The following is a 14232-nucleotide window of genomic DNA, read 5'->3' on the forward strand; positions in this document are numbered from 1 at the left end:
TGTTACAGAACACCTTTCGTTGGTGTCCTTACATGTCCATATTGTTGGAAAAGCGCCAGTGAAATGAGCTACAGATAACGGAGTGAGCGGATTGTCCTTTCCAAAGTGCCTGTGTAAAGTTGACAAATCTGTTCCATTTTCTGGATATTTTGGGATCTTTGGGCCATTTGTGCACAGATGTCCCACTGTACATTGAATGATTGCAGCCAAAAACAACACACCTTTTCGTCATTTTGCATCCAGAGTTGTTGTCCACCATCTACGTCACAGGCAAGACGCCTATTAGAGTTTCCCAACACCGTTGGAGGGGAGGGGGGACCAACGGTCTTTTAAACCTTATTCCTTCAATTAGTAAGAAATAACATGTTTTCTGACCATCAATAAACACAAGTTAGGAACTCAAATTCCACTGTATTTATTTGTTTGACACTTTCATATCGCTGGTGCTTAGCCTTTAAAATGAGCTGTATCTCAACTGTAACTGAAGCACATCCACAGAGATTAACTAAAAGGCAGCAGAAAAGCATCTGAAAAAAAAAAAAAAAAAAAAAAAAAAACTATCACACTAACCACTACAAACACTCCACTCCTTCACTGGAAGAAAATATACTCTAATACAAACACTCGACTGCTTCAGTGGAAGTAAATTACATAATTTATCTATTCATGCATCTAAAGCAAATAGTGGTGCAACACATTAAGCGAAGAGGTTTCACAAGCACACAGCCTTAGTTCAATCAAATTACTGATCAAAACTTCACTGACATCCTATATTTGAATACAGTGGTATTCAGAGGGGAAATGAGTCAAATGTACACAAAATTAACATTTACTACTTTGTCAGCTATACATACCCAAAGATGGGTTGATTGATCCTTTATCTAACTATTGTCCACTTAAAATCCTCAGTTTGTATTGAGTAAATATACTTATACACACAGTCTTGTGGAGTTATTACACTTTTTACTGTCAGGAAATGTATCTTGCTCTGGAGCTACTGAACATATGCCTAAGGTCACCGAGCTCAAACGTGGCTAGAGGGATACTCCATTACATTTTGGAACAGCGGAAGTTTGTTCTATTAGTTAAGTCTCTAGAGTGAACCAGACAATACATTTGGGATGAGCTGGAGCGGTGATCCAAATCTAATCCTAAGATATCAGCCTTCACTATAATAATATGTCATGTCAGGCCATGAAACTGTCACAGAAATGTTCCAACATTTAATGTATGACTTTTGTACAGAGGCTGTCACTGCAACAAACGTGGAGAAACTCCCTGGTTTCACTTTCTTTCGGAAAGGAATTTTGGACAAGCCGGCCATGCATGTACCCAAAAAAATATGACCAACCCTGGATGAGGAGGCGGAATGAAATAGAGAGAGAGAACACCAGCCGGTACAGCACTCACTGTTTTGCCAAGCCCCTTTACACCTAACAATAATTAAGCTTGCTGACACACAATCACGTGCTTGCCTTTGTTTTTGTAAATCAGTGGCTCATTTACAGCCAAACAGGCCAGCACAATTTTCACCCTGCCATACACGCCACAGCTTGTTCACTAATCTCCACTGGGCTTCAGTGTCCCGTCCTTTATCACCGTCATCTATCCCACAGAGACCTCACTGTAAAAGATGAGCCCCAATACGGTGCTGCAGATTCATCACAATATTCCACAAGCTGTGGTTTATATGAGAAAATGATCAGCAGAAAAACACAGCTGAAGACACCCACACAGCACTGCCTGTCATAACCATACGTTCTATCAGTCCATTATAACATCATGTATTTATTGTTCAGTCCATGCTCTGCCACTCGTTCTTCACTGGTTGTTGTTTACATGCACAGAACTGAATGTAAATGGTTCTGTTCTATTAGGGCTGGACAATAATTCAATATCAATATATTTCGCAATATATTCATTCATTATCTGTAACCCTTATCCAGTTCAGGGTCGCGGTGGGTCCAGAGCATACCTGGAATCATTGGGCGCAAGGTGGGAATACACCCTGGAGGGGGCGCCAGTCCTTCACAGGGCAACACATACACTCACACCTACGGACTCTTTTTTTGAGTTGCCAATCCACCTACCAACGTGTGTTTTTGGACTGTGGGAGGAAACCCACACAGACACAGGGAGAACACACCAACTCCTCACAGACAGTCACCCGGAGCGGGAATCGACTCCACAACCTCCAGGTCCCTGGAGCTGTGTGACTGCAGCACTACCTGCTGCACCACCGTGCCGCCCATTCTTAAACATATATTCAACATTTCAATATACATTTACAGCATCCGTCATTAACTGATGGTCACTACAGGGCGCTGTCGTCAGTTCAGCCCACTCAATTTAAAATTGCTTAAAAATATAAATATTGACAATCCAGTAGATTTATGTTTGATGGTGATATCATGTTTCTTGTTTGTTCCTGGAACAAACTGTATATCGATATACTCTTCATATCGATATCGGAATAATATCATATCAACCAAAGATAAGTAATATATTGTGATATAAATGTTGTCCATATCGTCCAGCCTAAGGTTTGAGATACTATACCTGTTAGACAGATATATCATTGTCTTCAACACTTTATTTTAACAGAGATCTTTTTCAATCTGTCTGCATCTAAATCATAATAATAAACTGTTTAATCAATTGCCAAATGAAAGGTTTAAACTGAAATTAAATGCATGTTGCCAAAGCATATTGGAACAAATCACTGTTTTTTTTTTCAAAATGGCAGCTATACAGAAAGAAATCCAAACACATAATAACGGATTTGTTAAAGTAACTTTTATGTGTAATTAGACCAAATATGAAACCTTGACACAAAGTACAGGACAGCTTCTATTATTATTATTATTATTTATACAAACCAAAATACAGGAGAAACAAAAATAATACTTATTATTTGGTTAAATTCATATAACGCCCTAAACATGATCTGAAATATACAATATACAATACTGCGCAAAAGTTTTAGGCACATGCAAAAAATTTGGAAAGTAAAGATGACTTCAAAAATAATGGAATTAATTCTTTAATGAAAGATAAAGACAACAATGTGCAGTAAACATTAATAAACGAAAAAAGTCAGTATTATATGTGACTACATTTGGGTTTTTTTCTTCTTAAAATGTACAAAATCTTAAATGTTTTTTCTTCCTAAAATTAACTTCTTAAATTTTCCTAGGTACAGTTTGTACAGTTTCATAAAGAAATTAGATGGTAGTTTTACTGAGCGTCACACATCTGTTAATGCTCTCATAATTTTCCCCTCAAATCCATATATAATTTCTTTGATGTTTAACTTATCTGTTTCATTCTGGTTTTATTCTTACGTTTTTATTTGTTCTAGAACCAGTTCGATTTGAATCCAGTCTGAATTCCCTGGCAACTAAGGATTTCCAAGGAGGCATGTGATGAGAATCCAAAAAATGTATTTGTTTAAAGTTATACCTCCGCAGCTCCTCTCATTCATTCATTCATTGTCTGTAACCACTTATCCAGTTCAGGGTCATGGTGAGTCCGGAGCCAATGCGAAATCCCTGGGTACAGGAACACACCCTGGAGGGGGTGCCAGTCCTTCACATGGCGACAAACACTTACACATTCTCTCATACCTATGGACCAATCCACCTACCAATGTGTGTTTTTAGACCATGGGAGGAAACAAGAGCACATGGAGGAAACCCACGCAAACACAGAGGCTCAAATCCACAACTCCAGGACCCTGGAGCTCAATGACACCACCTGTTGCCCCGCTGTGCCACCCATCATTCAATTAATGAACCAATAAAAACATTTATTTATTTATTTATTTATTTTACTTCCACTGGGGTCTGTTACCACTGTAAATAGATACATTATCACAGTGCATGGGCTTAGGTACTGATGCTGAACACTGTATACAAACATAATATTGCACCCAGAAATTCCATAACAATCTCAGAAGCCCAGCAAAGCACAGCACTATGATGTTAAATCTTACATGTCTTAATCTGATGATCAGTTGATGCTGCACATGAACAGGCAGCTGAGGCCCACACAGTGCAGCTCACCTGTCTTCTCCACCACTTTCTTCCCATTAACAGCCTCTGAGTCACTAAATGGTTTGTGTCCTTTGACAAAAACAGCCAGACGGTGAAGCTAATATTAGACCATTCACACAAAAACCAACAGAGCAGTCATCCACTGAACCTCTAAGGAGTCGCACTGTGGGTTGATGTGTCCACTTCAGCCCACAGCAGACCGACGCTCTAAAACCAGCACTCATAGAACTGTCAAAGACAGACTTGCTCTTCCACTTAAAATCACCAAAAATATATGGATTTTGTTTTATATATTGTTCTCATGTTTCTTTGACTTTTTGAATTATGTCACAGGCGTAGGTAAAGGTATCAGGACTTTGGCCAAAGACTCCTATTCATAGATAACTTGATGGACCCAAGTGTGATATATGCTATACACTCTAACTGAATAAATTGTAGGGAGGCACGGTGGTGCAGCAGGTAGTGTCGCAGTCACACAGCTTCAGGGACCTGGAGGTTGTGGGTTCAAGTTCTGCTCCAGGTGACTATCTGTGAGGAGTTTGTGTGTCCAAGTGGGTTTGCTCCGGCTTCCTCCCATGGTCCAAAAACAAACGTTGGTAGGTGGATTGGCAACTCAAAGAGTGTCCGTAGGTGTGAGTGAATGTGTGTGTTGCCCTGTGAAGGACTGGCGCCCCCTCCAGGGTGTGTCCCTGCCTTGCGCCCAATGATTCCAGGTAGGCTCTGGACCCACCTCGACCCTGAACTGGATAAGGGTTACGGATAATGAATGAATGAATAAACTTTAAGTAAGAGGTTTGTCGAAAGGTAAAACTGAATTTGCTGTAAACACCAACTGTAGTCACTTAACCAAGACGCTTTTATAGTTAACTAGTTATGTTCTTTAATATTGAATTGGTGCCAAGTGGCTAATTCAGCTAACAAAGTGTACAGTGCTGCAAGCTACATAAACAACTGTATTTGAGAGTGCTTTAGGTGAGCAGTTTGTGCAATGCTAATTGACATGTGTAAGCTAATGTGTTAATTAAATGAGCTTCATAGCAGTGGACAATGAGTACAACACAATATCACAATTAATTTGTACATTTTACCATGATTACAATTAATGAACTTCATGATTTATTTTGGCGCTGTATTTTACTTTGGTACAAGCTGCTCAAGTCAATCGGTCAGCTTCAGAGTTTAGGTTCTCCTCCATGTTCCTTCCATGGGGCAGAATCATGTGACTACAGAGTGGTAGTGTGATTTTAAAGGGACAATACATGAACAAACATTAGTGATATAACAGAATTAAAAATAATAATAAAACAGTTTTAAAAATGGATATAATCCGTATAGACAAGATTATGTCGAAGTTCTGAATGTCATTTTTGATTAACTGCCCAGCCCTACTTCATAGCACTAGTACAAAATTAGCTAAAAAAAATGGAAATGTAAGCTGATTTTTTAATTTAATCTATTACATCACTGTATTTAGAATATAGCATTCAATTGTGTCATTCTAAATAAGTAAATCTGAGTGCAATGTACATCTTCTCCCTGTGTCTGTGTGGGTTTCCTTCAGGGTCTTTGGTCTGCACGTGTGTAGGCCCAGATATGGATTGACCATCATTCCTGGCTGTGTTGATTGAATAAAGTATCCCTGGGTGTCTAGATATGTTCTATGTTCTATGTTTGTTCAAAGGCTGAAGAAAATGATTATTCACACACGCATGAAATTTTTGTTACCTATTACCTTTATAGCAGCACTAGATCAAAATTAAATAAGCAAATGTCAAACAACAAACAGGTTTTGGCTCAGTGACTATATTTAGTGTAGGGGAATTTTGCAGATGTGATTTTTGCATTGCGTACAAAACAACTTTTAATCTGAGGTTGGTCATGGATTACAGTATTGACAAACAAGTGCCACAGACTTCTCATCGGTGAAGGCCAGATCAATATAAAACAAATACAGCACAAAAGGACGTGGCTAAGGAAAACTCTGCTGGAGCAGGCCCGGGTTAATATTAAACCAGAAAAGCGATGACTGCTGCAAAGCACATAGAGAAATCGCCTAAATTCCGTTCAACAAGATGCGTCATCTTATGCAGAGTTCAACAAAAAACGGAATTAAGGTTGGGCAGCATATGTAAACACATAACATCCAGTTCTAACTTAATAAAGCATGTACAATAACGCCTATTGTCATTTTCACATTTTTTAAGGATTCTTGTTCTTTGATGCATTGAGCAGATGGATGACAAAGATCTTTGCTTGTTGTCTACTGGAATTTTATAAAATCTGTCAAATTCTCATTGTCAGGTGCCTTTTACAGCTGCCAAAGCTAATGTTTAACGAGGGAAAAGTGCTCCAGAGGGAACCTCCCTTAGTCCCAGGCCAATTTGTAACTCTCAGGGTTGGTGTCCTACTCTGAGATTAAACTCAGACAGGTGTTCAGTGTTCAAACACTATTTGGAGCCCCTTTTAAAAAGAAGGAAAATTGTCGAAGATATAATTCACCCCATTAGTAGCAGTGGAATGCATTCGTTTTTTAAAAGTGGGACTGTATGTAGGGTTATGCTTATGTATTATTTGGTTGGTCTATCATAGTTATATATGCTTCACTAGGTCTATTCTATGTCTTATTTGTCTTTAATATTAAGGTTAGCCCAAGGCAAATAACAACGTTTCTGTCTAGATTTTACTTACTTAGAAATGTAAACTACAAAGTCAAATGTTTGTTGAAGCTCTCTGTCCAACATTTCTTTTTAAGTGAAGAATATTAACAGCTACTTTGTTCCTCTTTGTTGCAGTAACAGCTTTTTATCTTCTGGGAAGCATTAGCTCTAGATATTGGAATATTGCAGCAAGGATTTGATTGCAGTCAGTCTCAAAAACAAAAGGAACATTTCCCTCAAGCTGATACCTGGTATTGGGTATGGTGACCTTAGGCTCATATATGGGTTGTCCACAAAGTTTTGGCTGTATCATGTACAGATCAAAGCTGAATCATTTTAGGCCCAGTTTAGAAACCAGTAAACTATCAACAGTGGGGAAGATTGTTGTTAAATTAGTGACTGAACAAACTGTACCTGGGCGGCACGGTGGTGCAGCAGGTAGTGTCGCAGTGTTGTGGGTTTGATTCCCGCTCCGGGTGACTGTCTGTGAGGAGTGTGGGGTTTCCTCCAGGTGACTGTCTGTGAGGAGTGTGGTGTGTTCTCTCTGGGTCTGCGTGGGTTTCCTCCGGATGACTGTCTGTGAGGAGTGTGGTGTGTTCTCCCTGTGTCCACGTGGGTTTCCTCCGGGTGCTCCGTTTTCCTCCCACAGTCCAAAAACACACGTTGGTAGGTGGATTGGCGACTCAAAAGTGTCTGTAGCTGTGAGTGTGTGAGTGAATGTGTGTGTTGCCCTGTGAAGGACTGGCGCCCCCTCCAGGGTGTATTCCTGCCTTGCGCCCAATGATTCCAGGTAGGCTCTGGACACACCGCGACCCTGAACTGGATAAGAGTTACAGACAATGAATGAATGAATGGATGAACTGTACCTTTATAAAGTGCTTTTCTAGATACTCAAAGTGCTCTCACCACACACCAGCTATGAAGTAGAGAGGAGAGGAGTAAGAATGACTGAGCCATCGTTTTTAAAGATGGGGATGATTAGCAGTCCATAAGTGGCCAATTTAACCACCTTTTAACGACCTCAGACAGGCAAGATCTTGGTTTTACAGCACCATTTATTAATTACAGGCTTCCTGTCTTTTCATTGGGACGCACACAGGGACAGCATCACCTGTTAGGCCCTCCAACTCTACCTCCAGCAGACACCCAGACTTTTCTAAGAGGTCCCTTATTCAAGGACTGGCCAGGCCCAAACCTGTTTGTTTTCAGAAGATCACGTGTCCTGATTTTCAGGAGCTATGGCAGAACCACCTTCCACTAGGACAGAACACATTCATTCATTCATTCATTCATCTACTGTAACCCCTAGACTTGCAAGACCAGAACACAACCTGGAGAGGACGCCAGTCCATCACAGACATCATACACTCACCCAGTCACTCACACCTGTTGAAAATGTCACACAATCTATCTAAAAGCATGTGTGTTTGGACTCCAGAGCACCTGGAGGAAACCCACTCAGACACAGAAAGAACACAACAAACTAAAGACAAGGTGAAGACTGAACACATGACCTCAGGACACTGAATCACAGTGCCATACCAAATATAAGCCTATAATATTTATCAAAAATAATAATCAATGATAGTCAGTGGCTAATTACTTTGTTTTATCAGCAACAACAACAAAAATGTGGGGGGAATGACTGACTGTTCCTTTAAGACTGGGTTATTGGTATTTTCATCTAAGTTAATTTTTTATCCAAGTCATGACAGTTAGTAAAGGACTGCTGGGGTGTTACACTTTAAAATTATAACCGTTAGGAGAATTTCAACCGCCATAAATTGAAGCTGGTATCGGTCACTATTTTCACAACGCTCCACCCATTCACCTGCAGCTTCAAAAGTTTGGAGATTGTTTTCCAGTCTATATTTACTCCTAATTTACTCAGAATATCGTTGTTTTGCCGCAAAGATGTCACTAAAGGCGTACAGTTCCTGACAGCAAAGAAATTTGCAACTTTCCTTTACCTGAAAGTAAAAAAAAAAACCGCCAGAAGGGTTTGTACTCACATCCATAGCGTGGTCTGCGAGAGTAAGATCCGTCTTCATGGTACATCCTGTCACTGAGTCCTCAGCCACAAAAAACACAGAAAAGAAGCGAAAAACACCACGTGTTGAGGGTTTTGCACTCGTATAAACTCCGACGTCTCTAGAAGGAGACACCGGAAAGAAACGCCCGTTTATAAATGAGAGTTTAGGGAGAATTCTGAATCATTTCAGCGCTGTGAGGAGAAGCTCTGCTGCCATTGCGCTCAGTGGCTCACTGACAGTTTCCTTTAATCACACTTCAACACATTTCAACTTTAACTGAGCGGGAAACTGCGGCACCTGCTGGCGATGCGTAAAAATAACAAATACCCCCACCCTCACTCTCAGTTGGCCCCCGCGCGGCCATCCATAGAACTGCAGCGAAAGTCACACAGACTCTATCTGAAATGGTTCACTTCTTAATTATTATCTAAACTGAGGTAAAACGATAAATATGACGCAAGTGTGTAAGTCTAAACATATAATATAAACAACATTTACTTTATATATCTACAATCATCTACATATTGTTGTGCCTTCAACTGCTTCCATATTCCACTCCATTTCATTATTGTCATCAATAGGCCTATCACAGCCATGTGTCGCTCCAGGGGCCTGGGGTTGGCCCAATACCCACCTGGGGTCACTGTGTGTGAGTGTGTGTGTGTGTGTGTGTGTGTGTGTGTGTGGAGCGTGTTTCTTCCAGGTGCTCTGGTTTCATCCCACAGTCCAAAAACACATTATGTTATGTCCATAGGTGTGAATATGTGAGTGATGTTATGCCCTGGGAGTGGCATCCTGTCCAGGGTGTTGCTGCCTTGCACCCACTGATTCCACAGGACAAAGCAGTTAAAAAAATGAATGAACGAATGTACCAATATGTCATCTACACTGGCATTCTTCTTAAATGCAGTAGATTATAGCCCTGAGAGAGAGAGAGAGAGAGAGAGAGAGAGAGAGAGAGAGAGAGAGAGGAGATAGAGAGAGAGGAAGAGAGAGAGATAGAGAGAGAGAGAGAGGAGAGAGAGAGAGAGGGAGAGAGAGAGATAGAGAGAGAGGAGAGAGAGAGAGGATAGAGGAGATAGAGAGAGATGAGAGAGAAAGAGAGAGAGAGAGGAGAGAGAGAGGAGAGAGAGAGAGGGAGAGAGAGAGATAGAGAGAGAGGAGAGAGAGAGAGGATAGAGGAGATAGAGAGAGATGAGAGAGAAAGAGAGAGAGAGAGGAGAGAGAGAGAGAGAGAGAGAGAGAGAGGAGAGAGAGAAAGAGAGAGAGAGAGGAGAGAGAGAGAGAGAGAGAGAGAGAGAGGAGAGAGAGAAAGAGAGAGAGAGAGAGAGGAGAGAGAGAAAGAGAGAGAGAGAGGAGAGAGAGAGAGAGAGAGAGAGAGGAGAGAGAGAAAGAGAGAGAGAGAGAGAGAGAGAGAGAGAGAGAGAGAGAGAGAGAGAGATGCACTAAGCATGTCCCAGAGACCAAATTTAACCCATTGACCCGAGTATGAGTCAAAAACTGTCCCAGGAAAATTATTCAAATTTGAGAACACTATGCATTTTGGAGCTTCTTCTGCTTTGGGTGTGTATCTGCCATTCATGTTTTTACAGTGGGTTATTGGGGGAAGAAAATGGTGTACTATATGGAGAAATCCATACAACACTACAATGTGGCTGACAGTCTAAATAAAAGACTGCATAAGTGGGCTGTGTATTCAGACAGAGCTACACAATGTCTCACCATCTAGTGAGTTACCTTCATCCCTTTTCCAAAATGGAGTCTTCAGCAACTTTGCTGGCAACAGCAAATCTACAGGGCAAGAGTTAAGACATATTGCAGCAAGTATCTTCAGCAGACTCAGGAGATATGTTTATTCTATTCCAGGGGGCTCTTTTTATGCATGTAACAAGGAAACAGAGCAGGGATTGACATAGTGTGTAGCAACATTGAGGGTAGCCTTATCCATTGCTTCACACCCCTCGAAACCTTTAACAGGCTCATCAACCCCTCTCACCCCACACTGGCCACCCACTCACACACAATAAGCATTAATACACAATAAGCGGACACTACACTATGTACCGTGGGCAGACTTGGGCTGTAATCTGTGGGCAGTACCACTTCCTGGTTGTACTTGTGTTTTTAATTGGGCTAATGTGGTAATTTACAGCAACTCAGTTCAGATTACAAGCATAATGCATCTGTGACAAGTTCAATTAACGAACAGATTCGTTCTCCAACATGCTGGTCAGACAGCCGTAAACAAACCTGTCCAATCTGATGGTTTTCACCTCATCTCCAGGAATTTAGTTTCAGCTTCAGTCTTTGTGTGCATGTACAGGTGCAGATTGTGTGTAATTTGGCTTTAGTAAAGTGCCATGACACCATGGGATATTATGTTTTATTTTGTCAGCAACTACAGTGTAGATAAAAATCAGCAGAAGATGCCTTACTAACTCATAGTCTACAAAACATGTCATTAAACAATTAGGAAATCTACTGATAGAACATATATAAATGGTAAAAAAATTACAGCACAGATCAAAAACAAGTTAATAATAATAATACAAATAACATGGACAGCACTTAGCAATGCCTTAGATCAATGATTTATTTTACTGTCATCAATTTAATAAGATCAGAACCTTCCAAAAAACAATACTCCCATCAGAAATATTATATATTACCATTTTACTCATATAAGTTGTCTACCCAAATGTTCTAAATGACTACATTACACACACATACACAAAATCACATATGCACATTTGCATATGCAGTCACACAGTTCAAGGACCTGGAGGTTGTGGGTTCAATGCCCTCTCCGGGTGACTGTCTGTGAGGAGTGTGGTGTGTTCTCCCTGTGTTTGCATGGGTTTCCTCCGGGTGCTCCGGTTTCCTCCCACAGTCCAAAAACACGCGTTGGTAGGTGGATTGGCGACTCAAAAATGTCTGTAGGTGTGAGTGAATGTGTGTGTGTGTATTGCCCTGTGAAGGACTGACGCCCCCTCCAGGGTGTATTCCCGCCTTGTGCCCAATGATTCCAGGTAGGCTCTGGACCCACCGTGACCCTGAATTGGATAAGCGCTTAAAGATAATGAATGAATGGATCGCTTTAAATCTATGTATATTTATGTATGTTTGTATATAGGTGTAAAAAACAAATAAACCAATAAAGACAATGAAAAAAGACAAACAAACAAACCCCACAATATATTATTAGACCAGGTTAACTCATACACGTTTGCATTGAATTTGCATAACTGCTCTGTCCCGCTGTGTAATATGCTGCCCTCAATGTTGCCTTTTTACAAGGAATATTTATTTATAAATTTATACATATACATTTATTTATTACAAGTAAATTACTTCTTAGCTAATATAAGCTGTGATGACTTCTCTGTCGTACCGTATGAACAAAGGTTTAATATATTTAAATATTAAATGATTTCCTGGTGACACAGTGGTGCAGCAGGTAGTGCTGCAGTCACACAGCTCCAGGGACCTGGAGGTTATGGGTTCGATTCCCGCTCCGTGTGACTGTCTGTGAGAAGTTGGTGTGTTCTCCCTGTGTCTGTGTGGGTTTACCCCCACAGTCCAAAAACACACGTTGGTAGGTGGATGTCCGTAGGTGTGAGTGAATGTGTGTGTGTGTCTGTGTTGGCCTGTGAAGGACTGGCGCCCCCTCCAGGGTGTATTCTTGCCTTGCGCCCAATGATTCCAGGTAGGCTCTGGGCCCACCACGACCCTGAACTGGATAAGCACTTACAGATAATGAATGATTTCCTGTTACTGAAAATGTAAATCAGTGGGGTTATCTAGCTGTGCAGCGAGGTAATGTGGGATGCATAGTAAAAAACTTCCTGTTGGATTTCATTGTTCCTGTTGTCAGGTCATGTGTGAAACACTTACAGGAACACTGGGTAATGTGATGGACATGAAAATTAAAGTATGTTCTGATATACAGTAATGAATTGAATTTAGCAGAATTGGTCGCTACCTCCATTTGATTTCAGAGTGCCCCCCCATCCCCCCCTCTCTCCAAACACCTCCTGGGCTCAGGATTTTGCTTCTGCAACTGCCTCGGCTGCAGCCTTTTTTTCCTGCCAATACTCAGCCATGGAATCAGGAGCTTCTTGACGGCTTCTCTCATCCTTCCCTGAGCCTTGTCCACGACTATATGCAGTCACCTCCACAAGGGAGGTCTGGAACAAGGTCCACTGCACAGCAAATTCACCAGTGTTAAATCAACACTATTAGTGTTAAATTAATACAGTTAGTGTAATAATTTAACACTCTCAGTGTTAAGTTAACACTAATAGTGTTGATTTAACACTGGTGAATTTGCTGTGTGAGAGTCTGTGTTGCCTGCCTCAGCCTGGAATGTATGAGAAGTCCTCTCTGAGGTGATAAAGTACACAGTCAAAACTGGAATGCAGTCTATATGTGGTAGAGGATTACAATAGAAAATGAAATATTAACACTGATCAGCCATAACATTATGACCACCTCCTTGTTTCTACACTCACTCTCCATAGACACAGGAGCAGTGACCACATAGTTCTATAATTATAGGCTAATCCCTCTGTTGCTCTGCATACTTTGTTTGCCCCCTTTCATCCTGTTCTTCAATCTTCAGGACCCCCCACAGGACCATCACAGAACACAGTAGGTATCCTTTGGTTGGTGGATCATTGTGGTAGTGGTGTGCTAGTGTGTTTTTTTAAACCCCTCAGTATCACTGCTGGACTACGAACAGTCCAGCAACCAAAAGTATCCAGCCACTGGTCTTTTGACCACTGACGATAAACTAAAGCAATTGGTCAGACAGTGGGGGAGCACAGCACGGAAAGTGAGGCATGTTTGAGCAATGCTAGCACTGTGTTGCTGTGCCAAAATACTCTTATCTACAAAAGGGGGCACTGCAGAAACAATTGGATAGAAAATGATCAATACAAAGTGTGCAGCCACTGATGAACTACTGTGTCTGACTTTACATCTTTAAGGTGGACCAACAAAGTAGGTATGTCCAGTAGAGGACAGTATTTAATAACTGCTGTGTCCAAACCAGTCATACCAACGCAACACACACACCAACAGCTGATGTCACTACAGCAGTGAGAATGACCCACCAGTCAAATATGTGGTTTTATGTGGAATTGTTACTATTAATGAACTCTTCTATTGTGTTAGCCAGATTTTGTACTGCATTAAACAGGGTCCTACCTTATTTGTGACAAAGGAACCACCATCTAATCTCAGCCATAGTAGAGTCTGATACTTTCAGTGCGTTAAACTGGCCTCAGTCAGGATTCTGCTAGTTGAATTCTGATTGGCTATCCGCCTCCTTCTACACGACAAACCAGAATAGCATATTTGTGATAGGTTCTTTTGTGTCAAATTTCTTTTTCCTTCAGTAGTAAGAATCCTTAGAAAAGCAACAAAGAAACATACACATTTAAAGTGAAATTTATATAAGAACAATGCAGTTCAAATTGTGTCCCC

At 40.9% G+C, this 14232-nt stretch overlaps 1 protein-coding gene across 1 annotated transcript in view; it reads right to left on the minus strand.

Annotated features, from left to right (window-relative positions):
- The window catches only part of LOC136678233 (ras GTPase-activating-like protein IQGAP2), a 66495-nt gene extending 57528 nt beyond the window's left edge, over positions 1-8967 (minus strand). The window contains exon 1 of the mRNA XM_066656200.1: positions 8725-8967. Within this exon, the coding sequence (XP_066512297.1) occupies positions 8725-8770 (46 nt within the window). The 5' untranslated portion in view covers positions 8771-8967. The remainder of the gene's footprint in view (positions 1-8724) is intronic.
- Positions 8968-14232: the final 5265 nt, after the last annotated feature.

The sequence above is a fragment of the Hoplias malabaricus genome, chromosome Y, assembly GCF_029633855.1.
Source record: "Hoplias malabaricus isolate fHopMal1 chromosome Y, fHopMal1.hap1, whole genome shotgun sequence".
Lineage (NCBI taxonomy): Eukaryota > Metazoa > Chordata > Actinopteri > Characiformes > Erythrinidae > Hoplias > Hoplias malabaricus.